Raw genomic sequence first — 17,032 nt, 5'->3', positions numbered from 1 at the left:
GATCTTGGATGAGTCACTTTATGTTTCTAAATCTAATTTTCCTCACATGAAAAATAGAAATAACAAGATCGTCTACTTCATAAACGGTGAGCCACAAATGAGATATTCTTTGTAAAATACTTTGGAAATTTTAAAGTGTTCTCTAAATGCCAATGATATTATACAAGTTTTACTTCCAGGCAGAGTCATTGATCATTTATAAGACAATGATGCTTCATTGAAAATTAGAGAGACACACTGAGTTGATGCTGATGTAACAGAAAGTCACCTGGCTGATGTGGCTAAGTGGCTAAACTAAGAGTGTCTACCCTTTTAATCATCCTGACTTCCTGTTGGCTAATCTCCCAGGAAGGATCATCAGACCTCTTTTTGTCTCCGGGGCTGACAAGAAATCCCTTTAGACACTCACTCTGAGAGAAATGGAAAGATGTCCATTGACAGGGAAGATTTAAAAAGGTTTCTGTATTCAAATTGGTTCAGATAACTTTTACCAGAGAAACCTGGCAGGAGGTAACAATGAAGGTAGGTGAAGTTTTCCTTTACTACAGAGGAAGGCTTACTTCTTTATTAACAATTTTCATGTTTACTTAAGAAGCATTTCAGAGGGTGACGAATATTTTAATAATTATATTTTAGAATATAGTTCTATCCTCTTAGAATATATTTAACAATATTAAGAACCAAATAACTTATTAATTGTGCTAATATTATTTATTAGTGCTGCTGATCCATTTTTCCCTTTATTCTTTTAGAAAAGAATATCCATTGCATCTTGTGATCCTTATTGCAAAATTTATGAGAAAAATACATATATGTTGAGCATTATGAAGCACAAAGAAAATTTGAAATGCCACAATATAAGGCAAGGATTATATACATTTAGGGTGATTGTTTCTTCTACTTAGGGAATCCAAAGTCTGAAAGCTTCTGGATTGGTCCTGCTCCTGGCAGTTTCATTCATCTCCAACTCCTGCTGTGCTCCCCAGGTAATTACCTCTTTAAAAGCAAAATTCTCTAAAGCTTGTATGCAATTGTTCTTTGTGCTTGGCCTTTTTGTTTTTAAACCCCCAAAGGACTAGATCATGACATCTCATTAACTGTTCTTCTCTCTGGGTTTGCAGAGAATTTTGGAAAGAAGAAACTGGACTCCTCAAACTATTCTCTACCTCAAGGGGACTCGTAAGTACCGGAAAAAAAATATTTTCTTTTGTGAGCTATTTATTCAGTGAGAGCAAGAGTCTGTAGCAGAGAATGCAAAGGAACTCTGGTAGGTAATTCATTTTGCTTTGCAGTTTAAAAAAATTTTTTTTAATTAATGAAGATTGTGGTACAGAAAAAGTAAAACTTTTCAGATAATTAGAAATTTCACAGTCTTTGTACTTGTGGATGGACAGATGTTTTTCTTAACTCTTCTCATTCAAACTTTGTCATTATAATTACATTCAGTTCCTTTTTTAGTTCTTTTGCTTTATATTATTGGTTTTGTCCATTGTTTTCCTGGTCCTGCTCTATCTATAGTGACAAATAGTAAAGACATTTTTTTTTTTTTTTAATCCCTATCAATGACCTTCAGGCTGAAATTTAGAGGAATTTTACTGGATGGGATTCAAGGGTTTATCAAGTGAAATCAGAGATTATTTCTCTCTGTTCCCTTCCCTGTTACTTAGTAGGGCCAAGCCATCCTCCTCAGTGTGTGTCTTACACATTGTATAAGTATAAGAGAGAAGTCATTCAATTTGCCTGCCCGGCTCCAAAGCTGCAGTCAGCATCCCACAGAAGCCATTTGAAACTACTATAGGTTTTTCTTGTTTTGTCTTATAGAAGGCCGCCACTTCATCTCAGAGGAGAGCAGGAGGAAAGATCTCTACAACAGACTACAGCTGGGTAAGAGAAACACAAAGACACCAGATGCTTTCAAGCTGGAAGGAACAGCAGAAATTATTTTGTCTGATTATTAGATAATTCAATAATTTAAAACTCATCATAGGGAGAAGGGACTGATATCTAAAGAAATTACATAACTTATTCAGGATCAGCAAGTGACCAAGGTCCCTTGACTCCAAACCAGTGTTCTTTCCACTGCATCCTAGAAAGGGGGAGCATACTTTGCTGTGATTCACTACATCATAAAATGTTGGACTGGAAAAGAAAGGATTTTAGAAACCATAAAGTCCAATTACTTCATTTTCAGGTTAAAAAAACAGAAATTGGGAAATCAGAGTAATGTAACAAAATAAGTGTAGAGTTGGTATGAGAATTATGAGAATTGTGTATATATTGAATCAAATTCACTGGGCTGTCCACTGATCCTATCAATCAGTCAACTGATATTTATAAAGCACTTATTATGTGCGAGGCACAGTGCTAAGAACTATATCAAGGAAAGGAGATAGGTTTCATGCCCCAAAAAAATCCATTTCCACAAGAAAAGATAACTTAGCCCTGTGCTAAAGTGGGGTATTTTCTTGTGGTTACTGTTTATCTTACCAACTACAAAACAACTGCAGTCATAAAGGGGAGCAGTCAGGGATGAAAATCAGACAGTTTTGCAAAATGTGCCAAAATCAACAGGCAGATAAGTAAGATATTTGGGTAACCAAAAGCAGATGTGCTTAAAATGTGGTAGGAGGAGTAGTCTTAGATGTTTAGGAAAAATAACATTGTTACTTCATTAAAATAACTTTTGTTTAAACTTCATTCTTAAAAGTCTAAATGTGATCTATTCTTCTGTGTTTGAAAAGGTTGATACTGAGCATAAGATTTAAGTGCCAGCATATTTATAATGAGATAAAGGTGGCATAGTGAATAGAAAGCCAGTACTGCAGTCAGAAAGACTTAGATTGCAGTCCTTCCTCTGATACAATAGCAACTACATGATCTTGGACAGGTCATTTAAACTATTTCAGACTCTTAAGTTTCAGAACAGATGTTGATCCATATTGAAGGGAAGGAGTTAACTCACTGCATATTTTCTGCACAAATGAACTGTGCATATTATATCTATGTACAAGTATATTATATATATCTATATATATTCATGGATATATTTATATTGTATCTCATATTATATGTGGATGTTATATATGCATACTATTTATATATATATTATATATGAAAATGTCAACCAACAAACACTTATTAAGCTACTTACTATAATGCATCTGAGATGGGAAAGTGCTGGAGATATTATACAAAAATAAACTTTTTAAAGCACTTACATTCTTTGGGGGTCAAATGTTATCTACATAATAAGTATGTTTAGAATAATACAAGGTAGAGATTTCAAGGGGAGACAATGGCAGTTAAGGTTGGTCAAGAAAGGGTTCAGGTAGAAGGTGTACCCTGAGCAAAGCTTTGAATGAAAGGGGAGACTCTAAGAGGCACAAAAATGCCTCTTGGGTATTCCCATGCATGGAAGAGAGCTAGGGGGTAGATCTAGTTTCATGTATCATTGCACAGCAAGAAGGCCAGTTATCTGGTTCAGAGATTAATAAAAGTGAAAAATAATAAGACTGGAAAGGCAGGTTGGGTCCAGATTGTGCAGGACTTTGAAATCTCAATGGAGAAGTTCATATTTAATCGCAGAGAGGTTAGGCAACCATTTCAGGAAGAGAAAAATATTCAGGAAGAGAAGAAAAGCTAGCTAACCTATGACACTATTATAATAGGTGTAGCCAGATTTTTAGTTTCAGATGCATTCCTACTTCCTCTCCTAATTTTCCTACTTAAAATGATCTTTTCAAAACTACTCACAGTAAGCATTAAATCGTTGGGCTTTTTTTTTTTTTTTTATTAAAGCACACCTATCTCCACTTTTGCAAAAAAAAAAAAAAATGTCCTATGTAGTACTAAATAGTGTCCTAAAATATTGTGGAAAAGCAAGAATTGTAGCACACATGTTTTTATTGCTGTTTGTGGTACATCCTTATTGAAATTGTAACTTAGGGCAGAACAGCTAGGAATTTGCCACCAAATTTCAGCATTTATACCAGTGAACTTTCCACTTATTATGGAAAAATATTAGATTACTGAATGCCTACCAGTGAGTACAGAACATATCGTATATAATACTAAGTACTTGACAAGTATTCAATATGTTTTCCTTGGATGAGATTAAATTGATATCCAAGCATTTTGTAATTTTTGTTCATGGTTTTGTTTTTTGGTTTTTTTTAAGGAGGCAATCTGTGTCTTAACCAGGCTCACACAGCTAATAAATGTGAGAGCAAGATTTTAATTCAGATCTTCCTGACTATAAGACCAGTGCACTATCCACTGAGCCACTTAGTTAGCCAAAATTTTTTTATTGTTAAACAAAGCAATTAGAATCATAGAACTTTAGATCTGAAAGGGACCTCACAGATCTACAATTTATACAAACTTCTTGTTTTATAGTATTGCCACTGATTTTCAGATTTAAAATTTCCTACATCAAATTTCATAAAGAAAACAGTTTTCCTTATGCCAAGTTAAGTTTAACATTATTTTTAGCATTTATCAGACACATCTATTTTATATACTAACAATTATTACAAATGAAGAGTTATCACACTCGTAGTGAGTTGATGAATTTTTCATCAAATCAGAATTGAAAACATATTAAACAACAACAAAAAAAAAGATATAGGGCACTCTCCAGAGCATGATTTTATCTAAAAGATCCTAGTCAGATAGATAGGAAAGGCTCAGACTTGTTCTTTCATACAATACTGGTTCTATTCAATATATCATATTACCTCTCTAAATTTTCACAATGAAAAATTACTCTAGGTTTTGTCACAGTATAAATTTCCAAGAAAGTGTCCTAAGTCCTTTAATAGAATCATAGATTTAGCGCTGGAAGGAAGCTTAAAGGCTATCAAGGCCAGTTCCTTTCATTATGATAAGGAAACTAAGGCCAAAGGCAGTTAATTGCAACCTGCTCACAGTTTTGAATTCCTTTCTTCTAGACTCCCCAGTCCCATACTCTATCCACTGAAGCCATTCAGATGCTCAAAATTTGGTATATTAAATAAAATAAGGGAGCCACCCGCTGAGCCTTGAAAATCTATTATTTTATACAGATTTTGCTTTTCACCATATTTATTGGATCAGTCTATTCATGAAGAAGTCAAATTGTGCAGTTGATGTAGATCTGGGAATCAGAAAGAACTGAGTTCAAATGTGTTCAGATACTTTACTAGCTGTGTGATTTTGGGCAAGTCATTTGAACCCATTAGCCCAAATTACCTCAGCTAAGAAACAGAAATTGTAAAATTGTTTATTTAACTCTCAGGATCCTTACAAGGATCAAATCAAGTAATAATTAATTGTAAAGCAAAGAAAGCACTATGTGAATGTTATCTAATTAATCTAATTATTAATAATCTATTAATATTATGTGATGAGAACATTTGTTTACATTTTATTTCTCCAGAAAAGCGCAGCCAAAGTTCAAACCCAATACTTATTTCTGAAGCTGCAGCCATGTTCTTTGAGTCCCTACAGAAACCACCAGAAGAAGGTAAATATAGAATGAATCCTTTCTTTTTTTTTTTTTTCTCTTTTTTTGATGGTTTTTTTTTGATACTTTATTTTTTTATTAACTTTATAATTATAACTTTTTTTGACAGTACATATGCATGGGTAATTTTTTTTTACAAAATTATCCCTTGCACTCACTTCTGTTCCAAATTTTCCCCTCTTTTCCTCCATCTCCTCCCCTAGATGCCAGGCATTCCCATACATGTTATATCCTAGATACAATATATGGGTGCAGAACCAAATTTCTTGTTGCACAGGAAGAATTGGATTCAGAAGGCAAAAATAACCTGGGAAGAAAAACAAAAATGCAAACAGTTTACACTTATTTCCCAGTGTTCCTTCTCTGGGTGTAGCTGATTCTGATCAATTGGAACTGAATTAGATCTTCTCTTTATTGAAGATATCCACTTCCAAGAATGAATCCTTCCAAGACAATCAGACCTTTTGAAGTAATTTCATTCTTGTTTGAACTCCCTTAATTTTTTAATTTTTATAATTATAGCCCCCAAATTCATAGCAATGTTTATTGTGAAGAGGCTAGAATATTTGTTATAATAATTCTTCAAAACAAATAAAACAAAACAAAAAATTCCTTCCTCGGATTATATAGCTTAATATGAATTTAATAATTTATCACACCCTAGAACTTGTTACTTCAGAATATTTTTTGTCTCCCTTTCAGAAATTAAAGTGATAATTTGTATTTTTAAGAGGGGTACCACTAGGGATAATGATTTTGTTACACAGAGATGAGCAAATATAAAGGATATATCGATCTAAAGCTAATTTTATATCACAGGAATGGCTCAGTGGAAAAAGCATGGGCTTTGTAATCTGGGAAGCAGAGGTCAAAAGCTGACTTTGTCACTTAGTAGTTGTGGGATCTTAGACAAAATGTCTAATTTTGTTAGACCTTAGTTTCCTCATCTATAAAATGAATGGTTGAGTAGATGTCTACTATGATCTGGTAACTATTTCTTGAATCTGAAAACCAATAAAAATGTTGTATGGGAAGCAGGAACATTTTGCTAATGATCTATTGTTGCAGACCCACACTGATTCAGTGTGGCATAGTAGATAGGAAACAGGACCTGGGGTAAGGAAGATTTGTGTTCAAACTCTGCTCCAACCACTTGCTATCTGTACCTTTCTGTGCCTCCATTTTCTCAACTGCAAAATGAAGAAGATGATCATAATGGTTTTAAGGTCTCTGCTAGCTTCAGATGTATGATTCCCTCTGAACTTTAAGAGGCTTATTATAAGTGAAATGGAAAAAAAAAACATATGAGATATTATTACAAAAGTGAAGGTAACACCATCACTAGAAAATGAAAAAATTTAGAAAGTCAAGTTCAGTTTGCAATGATGGCAGGAAATGGTCAGGTGGAACTATGCCGATCAGAAGTCAAACTTGGGAATCTTTAATGATTAAAATGATCACTAAAGGCTTAGAAACAGCTGATCTCTGCTAGGAAAAGTTTAGTCAGAAAAAATTTTGAAAGAATCCTGTTGTAAGCCCATGAAGGAAATGGAAGAAGCTGAAGAACTGAAAAATATAACATTGTTGAACCAAAGGGCAGAAAAGTAAATGAAGGACAGAATGATTAACAAAATGAAAACCCTTGAAAAGTCAAGATGGATAAATATTTGCAGGAAGGAGAGGAGGAAGAAGAAGGTGAGATAGAATCTGGGGACATAGAACCTTAAACTCAGATAATATTTCCTTGATGATTGTACTGGGCTTTAAAACAAAATTTATAATTTTATTTTATTTTCTTACAGCTAGAGCAGTAAACTTTGATCAATCAAGATTCTTGGAAGATAATTTACTAAACTGGAGAAAATGACCCAATTTACTAAAAAATTCCCCTTACATTTCTGTTGAAGCCATTATTTATGTGAATAAAAAACATGGTCTATACATGGTCTATATTCTAAAGGAATATATACTTACAAATGTAATCTCAGTTTCAGTTTTTTAAGGATAATTATTGAAAAATAATTTTAACAGATAACATTACTTCTTTTTTTCTTTATTATATACTTCATTTAGATCACAAAATTATGTCATACTTTGAATTTGTCATTGTATTTTAAATTTCAAAGCTCAAATATATTCCGAGTGATCTTTCTTGTAATTTGTTGACATCTCAATCAGTGACTATTAAAATATTTTCATGGTACTAGTCACTTGTATGGTTCATCTCGAATATATTCCTAGTTATCAACCAAAAGAAGCTGTAACCTCAAAACCCAGCCCCTCACACACCTAGTCTGAAAAGAGGGACTCAGTTACCATCACATTGAAGATTTACAGATGCCACGTGGCCTTCAAGCATGGCTGTTTCTAGGTGGACCTATGTGACTGTCTCCTTTAGTGCTCCCCAATAAGTAGACCAGTGTTCATTTAAAAGTTCAGCTCTCAGTATGAAACATCAATTTTTTAGATTTGTTCATTTCTTAGCTCTTAGATTTGTGCACAAAGTGTGCAATCCTTGGTTGAAACCAAAGAAAGACTAAATTCTATCAAGGCCAATTTGTATTCTCTACCTCCTAAGGAAGATTCTGCAGATCACTTGGCAGGATAAGGAACAAGACATTGAGCTCCTTTCTCAAACTAAACCTCCAACCATTCACATTCTATAGCAGAGAGCACAACTCTGATGGGCTGGCCATTGAATGCCAAATGTATGTTTACCTAATAGATTATTTTGTGGAGAATTCACACAGGGCAAATGCTCACCTGAGATCAGAAGAAGCAATACAAGGTCATTCTCAAGGTCTCTCTGAAAAACTTGCAATCGATTGTGTAACAGGGGACACAGCAGGGTGGGCCTTCAGCAAAGAAAGTGTTGTGCTCTATGAGCAAAAAGTGACTCAAAAAAACCCATGAGACATGCAAATTTTGTTAATCGACTCCAAATACTCACTTGGATTATTTGTGCCTGAACTGATAGAGCATTCTGAGCTTGTGATGGACTGATGGTCACACTGTAACAGACATATTCTAACTTGATGCTAACTTCCAGAAAGATAATTACCAACCAACCACCTCCCAGGAATTTTGTGGTACCTTGGATAGAGTCAAGAAATCTGAGTTGACATCTGGCCTCAGGCACTACTACTAGCTTTGTGATCTTGCATTAAATTATTTAATCTCTGTCTGACTCAGTTTCTTCATCTGTAAAATGGGGATAATAATAGTGCCTACCTCCCAGAGTTGTTGTGAGGATAAAATTACATATTTGTAAAGCCCTTTGCAAACTTTAAAGTCCTATATAAACACTATTATTATTATTGTTATTATTATTAATGATTCCTCTGTAAATGGTGGGTCAATAGAGTAAATCAATCAAATAACAATAGCTGCAATAACAATATCAATAGGTAACATTTATACAGCATTTTAAAGGTTTCAAAGTACTATATAAAAATGCTATTGTGGCATCTCACCTTGGTGGGAATAGAACTCCACTAAACTGAGTAAATCAATCAAAGGTGTTACAACTATAGTGAAAAGGCTTCAGTCAATTTAGAAATTTCTGTTGATCCCTTAAATAAATTACAGGAACATGTCTACATAGGACATGTAAGAACATTATAAAGGAATAGTGTTCAGACTGGCTCCAGAAATTTGGTCACACCCAAAGGTTCTTCTAAAAAAATAGCATACCAATGCAACAGATTAAATAGATGATTACAAGCTGTGAATAAGAAGAGAACATTTCAGCTAGGGCCTTGACCCTAGCTTGGCTAAGAGGAGAACAGTCTGGACTGGTCTTGGTTTCCTTTACCAGGTCCTTAATATTTGGGGCTTCCTATCTTTCCATCAATGTTCCAGCTTCACCCCACCAGGGACAACAGCGCTGGGAGCAGTGTCTTGACAGGAAAATTAATTTTAATATTGTCAACATCAAATGCAATGTTTTCTTCTCTGTCAAAAAGCCATCCTGACAAAAATAATCTCAGGAATGTCATTGCCTTCCTACTCCTAAGGCACTTTACTTTCAAATATGTTGGACTGGGCTCCACCTTGGGAATCTGGGCTCTGCTTTATCCTGTATCCTGCTTTATTCTTTATCCAGAAACTAATTTGGCCTAGTATTTTAGACCCCTCATCAAGATTTAGGCAAATTGGATCATGAAGAGTAAAAACGACCAGAATGAAGCAGACTTCCTTGCTTAGATTGTCAAGGGTAGCATGGCCAGGTCTAATTCCTCACATGCCCCCCTCCCTTCTTTCCTCCTGAATGTTTTAAAACCTTTTTATACTTTTTCCCTCTGAATACCCCATACTCAGATTCATGGCAGTGTCTCAGTCTTATGACCCCTTTTGTCTTAATTTAAAATGCCTTTTCCCACTTTTATGAGTCTGATTTATTTCAGGATTTGACAATCTAAATCAGAGCTTCTTAAACTTTTTCCACTTGTGACCCCTTTTTACTCGAGAAATTTTTACATGACTTCTAAGCATATAGGTATATAAAACAGATTTCTTGACCCTAGGACTACTGCTGTCTCTTCTTCTATAAATTAAGTTTACTTCTGAAAATCTATGCTGGATAAAGGATCTCTCCCTTCTCTTCCTTTTCCTTCTCCTCCTCCTCCTCTTCCTCTTCCTCTTCCTCCTCCTTTTCCTCCTTTTTTCCTCCTCCTCTTCCTCAGCTGCTGCCATTGCTAGCCATGGCTGAGGATATTAGAATGCCATTTGAGCTCTTTCTTCCATGACCACCCAAACTGGCTTTGTTAAAAGGAGTCTTTCCTAACTAATTGGGAAATTACTAGAATTCAGGTTTCACATTTCTCAATAGTCTTATTCTTGACTATCATGGTATGTAATTCCCTTCAATAGAAAAGAAAGGGCATACATACATTTTTTTCTTCCAATTGCAACTTTATTAAGTTTTCAAAATAATTTTGTCTACTTAGAATTATTCATATTAAACATCCCAAAATAGCTCCATTAAAATATTCCTATATAACTTTTTAGTTTAACATACTAAACTAAATATAGTTACTAAATATAAACATATAATGAAAAGCATAGCCTTATTTGAGCCAGGTATAAGATGAAAGGATCAACATTTATTATTCCTCAGGCAAGGGCTTTAGATGAAAAGAAGAGCAAGTGTTTCCAACCATTAAACCTCATAGTATATAACACTGCTTTAAAGCTTACCTCTATAAAATTATCCCACTAGTATTGTCAATAACGTTTATAATAGAACTTTTAAAGCTAGTTTTAATTCTAAAATCCTAAAAATCCTGCCATTACCTATTTATGTTTATGGAATCATGGAACATTAGAATTAGAAAAGACCTTAGAATTATTTAGCTAACTCTATCATTTTACAGCTACAGAAACTGAGGTCTATTTTTGGAAATGATTTGTCTAAGTAATATATAACATAATGATTAAGTTGAGATCAGAACCAAGCTTCCTCTGTTCCTGATCTAATATTTTTTTCTATTGTACTACACTACAAAAATGAACATTTGTGCATACATATATATAAATACATTACATATGTGTATGTTTATGTATATTATAATATATACATATATTGTTCAGTAGTTTTTAGTCAAACCTGATTCTTTGTGACCCTAAAGTTGGGGTTTTCTTGGCAAAAATACTGGAGTATTTTGTCATTTTCTTCTCCAAATTATTTTAAAGAAAAGGAAACTGAGGCAATCAGGGCTAAGTAACTTGCCCAAGGTCACAGAGCTAATGTCTGAGGCTAGATTTGAATTCAAGAAGATGAGATTTCCTGACTCTAGGTTTAGTAGCTGCCTTATATACATATTCATACATCTGTATTATCTGTTCTCGTGTATCTATGTATATTTTAATGTCAGCCAACAAAGAAAAACTCTGCATTATAAGAAATTGCATATGCTCACGATACCTCAACCTGATAACTATGTGAATACAATTCCTATCTAAAAATGATTGGCAGTTATTAAGCACTCACAGAACAACCCCTGAACAGCCAGAGCTCAACACAAATGTCCTATCTTATATAAAACCTGAATAATACATAATTATCACATACTTATTTGTGTATAAATTTAATATATACTTATAAGTGTACATGTGATTTCTCCAGGTCAGAAACTATTTTTGTCTTTATATATCCAATGCCTAACAGAGTGCTTGATATTAGTAGGGGCTCAGTCATGGTAAGGGCCATTGTGGTGACAGCTACAGACTTGCCCTGTCTCCTTTTCATCCTGGGGCTGTGAGAATGATGGAGGAGCAATGATGGCAGCAGGGTGGACGAAGGACTATATCATAATTCTGTTTGTGTCAAAAAAAATGAAACACATATTGAAGAAGACTTCATCTCCTCCATACTGAGGTTCAGTGTGACTTACCTCATCTTGGTGAGCAAAGAAATGTATCAAAGCTTTGTCATTTATATAACCATTATGTCTTCCAGACTTCCAGGTATTACCATTCCCCTTTCTGCTTCACTCTCTAGCTTTACCATCCACTTTGCTCTTAGGCCATCTTGTAAGTATTTTTCTGCCCTCAATAGAATTTATTATTCCATATATATATTGTTTACCTCTATTAGAATATAAGTTTATTGAAAGCAAAGATTGTGATTTTTTTGTCATTTCTATTTGTATCCATAAATATGGATACCACCCATTCATCTGTTCATCCATTCTTATTAAATACTCATCGATCAATTAAAATAAAGGACAACAAAGGATTGAGATATTTATCTATATAATTCGATAGTATGTTTCAACATGCCGTATAGAGATTGAAAACCATTACTGCTACCATGAAGCAGACATGCTCAGTTTTATAAATTTAATAACAACAAAATTACTTTAATCTTGTATACCCATAAAAATTGAAGATAAGTCAGCACGGCCTATTAGAAAGACACCTGGACTTGGACTCAGAAGAGCTTAATATTTAATAGTTAAGTAAGCCATTTATAATCTCTCAAGTTTGAGTTTATTCATCTATAAAAGTGGGGATAATACTTGTGGCACTCATAGGATTGTTGTTGAGGAAAACTAGAAATAATGTATATAAAATGTAAATCTTGGTTATTAAAATAAATGGATGTTAAGTTTTTTTACATTGTTGGTTTCACATTTGTTAGTATTATTATTCACAGAATATTAGTGTATTTTGATTTTGTCATTTATTTCCTATGGAAGAAGAGGCCTATGCAAAGAATTAGGGTTTCTATTTAAGGAAATTTAAAATTATTTGTACTAGTTTATATATGAGTTTATACCTTCCATTATTATTTTGAAAATGAATTTTGGTTTGTAGGGAGTTATATTTGAATTGAAAATTAATTCTTCAGGCCCAAAGATGGGTATTTTCCTGTAGATAATGAGACTCTGAGTTATACCAGCTAAAAAGAGAAATCCTTTCTTGTGTAGGCACTGACAAAATTCATACATACCCCAAGTAGACTATAAGTTCCTTGAGAGCAGGAACTGTCTTACTTTTATATTTAAGTTCCTAGTGCTTAACATAGGACCTGGCAATTAATAATTACAATAAATACTCTTTGATTGATTCACTTTTAAATCATCAGCTCTGGAGCATGCACTATTAGAGTCTGGACCCTTTGAAAAAAATACTTTGAGTTGGTAGGAAGGCAATTACTATATTTTTGTATTTAGCACATTATAGGTGATACTTTGTTATGATCCTCAAAAAAAAAAATAGAGAACCATTTTAATGTTAAAAGAAGCATTTTTTAAAAATATTGTCAGCTTTTCTTGATGGACTGTTTTCCAAATTTTTAAGTTTACTGACTAATCATATTTACGTAGAGAAACTGGGAGAAATATCTAAATAAATAAAGTCCAGCAAAACAAAACAATGGATTTTGCTTATTGTGTTTTATTCTGAGGATGAGAGAAACAAATTGCCACATTTTTTTTGTCTCTTCTGCCTTTTTTCTGTAGTGACTAGTTTTCCATCATCACTAAGGAAAAGATACTTTCTCTAAAGTTTATTTCTATAAAGAATTTTTTAGTTTTGTTAGTTTAAGTTCCTTAATATGTGGTGCTCCCTAATGTCTATGTACTTTCTGTTTTGTTCTATTACAGTTCTGTTACAGTTCTCTACATGATAAAGAGCCAGGAATAGCCAAGAATACAGAGACTCAATTCTTGTGTTCCCCATGTTGCTTTTTCTTTTCATAGGGGACTTGACCTAGAAAAAAGGGAGATTTGATATTCATCCGATCCCTTTCAGCTTCTTCTTCTTCATCATATCTCTCATCCTCATCTTCTACATCACTGTTATGAGGACTGGAATGTTGAGAGCTTGTGGGTGAAGGTGGCACTGAAGAAGGCCTTGGAAATTTAAAACCTTGGGTCTGGCAGAAACAAACATTATAATTACTAGGTATTCCTAGTTTTATAAAAATTGAGCTATACCTCACTTGGCACAAGTCTACTTAATAGAATTCTTTCATATGCTATCTGCCCAGGTACCACTAATCTGTAATTTATTCTGACTTCAGAGATTGATCAATAGAGTAACCAAAAACAGGAAAGGTCTACTACTTCAGTGGAAAGAGTGCTAGATTTGGATTTGAATAGGTTCAAATATCAGGCCAATTATTTATTTAACCTAAATAAAGCCAATTTTTAAAATTGATGACCTTGGGTTCCAGTTCATCTGTGAAAGGAAGGGATAGGATTAGGCAGCCTTTCAGACTGCTTCCTGCTCTAAATGGATGATCCCCTGTTGATCACTTAAAATTCTCTTCTGTTGATAGATCCTTTTTGTAATGAGTTAGTTATTAGGTCAGGAAAATGTTATGAATGGGAGGTTGACACACTTAAAGGTGACAATGATACCTTTTAGTCTGAATCTATTCAGCTCTTTTGACAAAAGCAACTCTGTTTAGTTTTTTTAAATAAAACTGTCCTTCCACATCCCTTACCCATATTGCTGTTAGAATAGGTATTAATGGTAGAATACCTGTTTTTATCAATACTGGCTGTGTTGAAAAAAGGATACATCTACTGTGTATGATTAAACATTAAATTCCTCAGATTTATTAAAAATTTTTATTGAAATAAGGGTTACTGTGGTTTCATTTTAATATTGAGCATCCAAACAAAATAAAGATTACTTGTCTTTTTGAATAGCTTCTTAATGAAGTTTTATGAGACAACTAAATTATTGTTCACTAATTTCAATCATGTCTGATTCTTTGTGACCCCATTTGGGGTTTTCTTGGCAAAGACATTGGAGTAGTTTGCTATTTTCTTCACCAGTTCATTTAACAAATGAGAAACTAAGGTAGTCAGTGTTAAATTACTTGTTCAGGGTCACACACAGTTTGTAAGTGTCTTAGACTAGATTTGAACTCAGGAAGATGAGTTTTCCTGACTTCAGGACCTAGCTTCCATTCTACCTTATTACCTCCCAGACAACTACATTTACACTGACTATATTGATGAAGACAAAAATGCTTCTTTAAATGAATATTTGGGATCTTATAAGTGATTATTATTTTCCAACCTCCTTCTAAAAAACCATTTGAGAAGCACAAAGTAATTTTTTCTAGTATTGAAGTCAAAGTCTACCCTCTGATCCTCGCATCAAACTTCCTTTGGAAATATATCACCTATAGCTATAATGGAATTTAATAGGAAACTTCTATATTCAAATGCTATAGGCTTATTGCCTGGGGAAAATTTTTTTAATGGCATGAAAAAACTGGAGCTATGGACTCTGCTGTATAGTGGAAAATTTTAAAATATATGACACTCAAGCCCTGAAATATTTTGTTGAGCTATAACTACAGTTAAGTGGAATAGTCATATTTACACCCCTCCACAAGAGCTAGAAAGTAGCCCCTTGAGGAAAGAAATTTGTGCTCTCTGCTAGAGAGGTGCACAACTGCAGGCCCAGGCAAAGGCCCTGAGATTAATTGGGGCAAAGTCTTATACAGGGCTGAGTTTTGTGACACACACAGTTGAATAGCAAAGCTCAGAATGGAGCAAAAGAAAGCAAAAAGGAGGGAGAACAATGGCAGGTGGCAGATGATCAGAAATTTTGAGGAAATGTCTAGGTGTGGGCCCAGATAAAGGGATCATGGAACATTGGGAGCAAGCCTCAGATTTTCCTCCAGCTGGAATCCCACAATGAGCCACAGCCATTGAACAAGTCTACTGCAAAGATATACCACTGGAGGGAAATGTCCTGATTCTAAATGGGCTCAGACATGCATCCTTTATGTGTCCACTAATCTGTTCATAAAATTTTTATGTTTTGCATATTTAGAACCTGATTTTTTATAAAGGGAATTTGTAGCTAAATGTCTTTTTCTCCTTTTAAAATGATTTATTTTTAATATTATCTTTCTAAAAATTGAGTTTCAAATGCTTTCTCTCCCTCCCCCAGCCATTGAGAAGGCAAGTAACAAATTATCACTTATGTATGTGAAATCATGCAAAAATATATTTCTGTATTGGCCATATCACACACAAAAAGGAAAAAAAAACAAAATGAGAAAATTATTCTTCAATTTTATCCAAAGTTCATTGGTACTCTCTCTTTGGAAACGGACAGAATTTTTTCTTTTCATCACAAATTCTTTGAAATTGACTTGCATCATTGTAAAGAGGAGGGAGCTAACCAACTTTCAGCTATGTTGTGCTTCTATTCCAATGATGGACTTGTCCTGATTCCTAGGACTTTCACTTGCATCCCAGTCCTGCCCTGATTATTCCTACCAGAGACTAACCATAGCTAATATTTTAATTTTACTCTATCTCGGACAGGCATGTTTGTTGATTAGAGGTTTCAAAAATAAGTCCTTCCCCAGCTTCTTCAGAGAAATGAGAGAGTGATCTGTCTACCAAGTGAGGAACACTACTCAGCATTCTCTCCTCCTTTATTCTAGTCTCTTACAAAGAAGTATCTGTTCTATTCACCAAGGCAAAACCTTCAACTTATACTATTGATTCCCATTCAATCCTATTTTCTTGCCCACACAGTCATCCATCCTAATATTCATTCTCTTCTGATCTGCTTTAATTTGAATGTTCTAAAAGTAGTGTATATTGATTTTGTCAATAATTAAATGCTATCAGTAGCAATATCTATGAAAAAGTTTTTATTGAGAGAGAGAAAAAGAGAGAGAGAGAGAGAGAGAGAGAGAGAGAGAGAGAGAGAGAGAGAGAGAGAGAGAGAGAGAGAGAGAGAGAGATAGGGAGAGAGAGAGAGAGAAACTAAGAGATAAAAGAGATAAACAATTTTTTACCGCTAATGATGGTGAAGATTCAGCATGAAATTTATCTGGAAAAGCTCTGCTCAGTGTCAGGTGTCTGGCATGCATGTAATACTACAATAGAAAAACAATTTTACATTTTTTAAGGAAATATAATTTTCATGTTCTTCATATATCTGAGTTTCAAAACATTTTTAAAATAAAAATTTCATTCCTCTTTCACATCTGTGGTACTCATGGCACTACCAAGAATGCAAATTTGTTAACATGCTGCC

At 34.0% G+C, this 17,032-nt stretch overlaps 2 protein-coding genes across 2 annotated transcripts in view; one reads left to right on the top strand and one right to left on the bottom strand.

Moving 5' to 3' along the window:
* The first annotated feature begins 386 nt into the window (after positions 1–386).
* SPX (spexin hormone) lies at positions 387–7,703 on the top strand. The gene is made up of 6 exons (XM_074268864.1): positions 387–522; positions 906–986; positions 1,122–1,179; positions 1,822–1,884; positions 5,417–5,503; positions 7,306–7,703. The coding sequence occupies exons 1-6, from the start codon at positions 517–519 to the stop codon at positions 7,368–7,370; spliced, it is 360 nt and encodes a 119-aa protein (XP_074124965.1). The 5' UTR covers positions 387–516; the 3' UTR covers positions 7,371–7,703.
* A 5,686-nt stretch (positions 7,704–13,389) lies between these two features.
* GYS2 (glycogen synthase 2) overlaps positions 13,390–17,032 on the bottom strand; it is a 57,949-nt gene continuing 54,306 nt past the window's right edge. Inside the window, exons 16-17 of the mRNA XM_074268862.1 lie at positions 16,791–16,871; positions 13,390–13,886 (exon numbers count right to left, since the gene is read on the bottom strand). Of these exons, the coding sequence (XP_074124963.1) occupies positions 13,671–13,886; positions 16,791–16,871 (297 nt within the window). The 3' untranslated portion in view covers positions 13,390–13,670. The remainder of the gene's footprint in view (positions 13,887–16,790; positions 16,872–17,032) is intronic.

Source organism: Sminthopsis crassicaudata, chromosome 5, assembly GCF_048593235.1.
Source record: "Sminthopsis crassicaudata isolate SCR6 chromosome 5, ASM4859323v1, whole genome shotgun sequence".
NCBI lineage: Eukaryota > Metazoa > Chordata > Mammalia > Dasyuromorphia > Dasyuridae > Sminthopsis > Sminthopsis crassicaudata.
This window is presented reverse-complemented; position numbering and strand designations above follow the sequence as displayed.

Excerpts from the sequence above, each read along its gene's own strand:
- SPX (XM_074268864.1), top strand. Across the intron at positions 1,180-1,821 it reads TCTCTACCTCAAGGGGACTC|AAGGCCGCCACTTCATCTCA; the intron begins GTAAGTACCGGA and ends TTTGTCTTATAG. Across the intron at positions 5,504-7,305 it reads ACAGAAACCACCAGAAGAAG|CTAGAGCAGTAAACTTTGAT; the intron begins GTAAATATAGAA and ends ATTTTCTTACAG.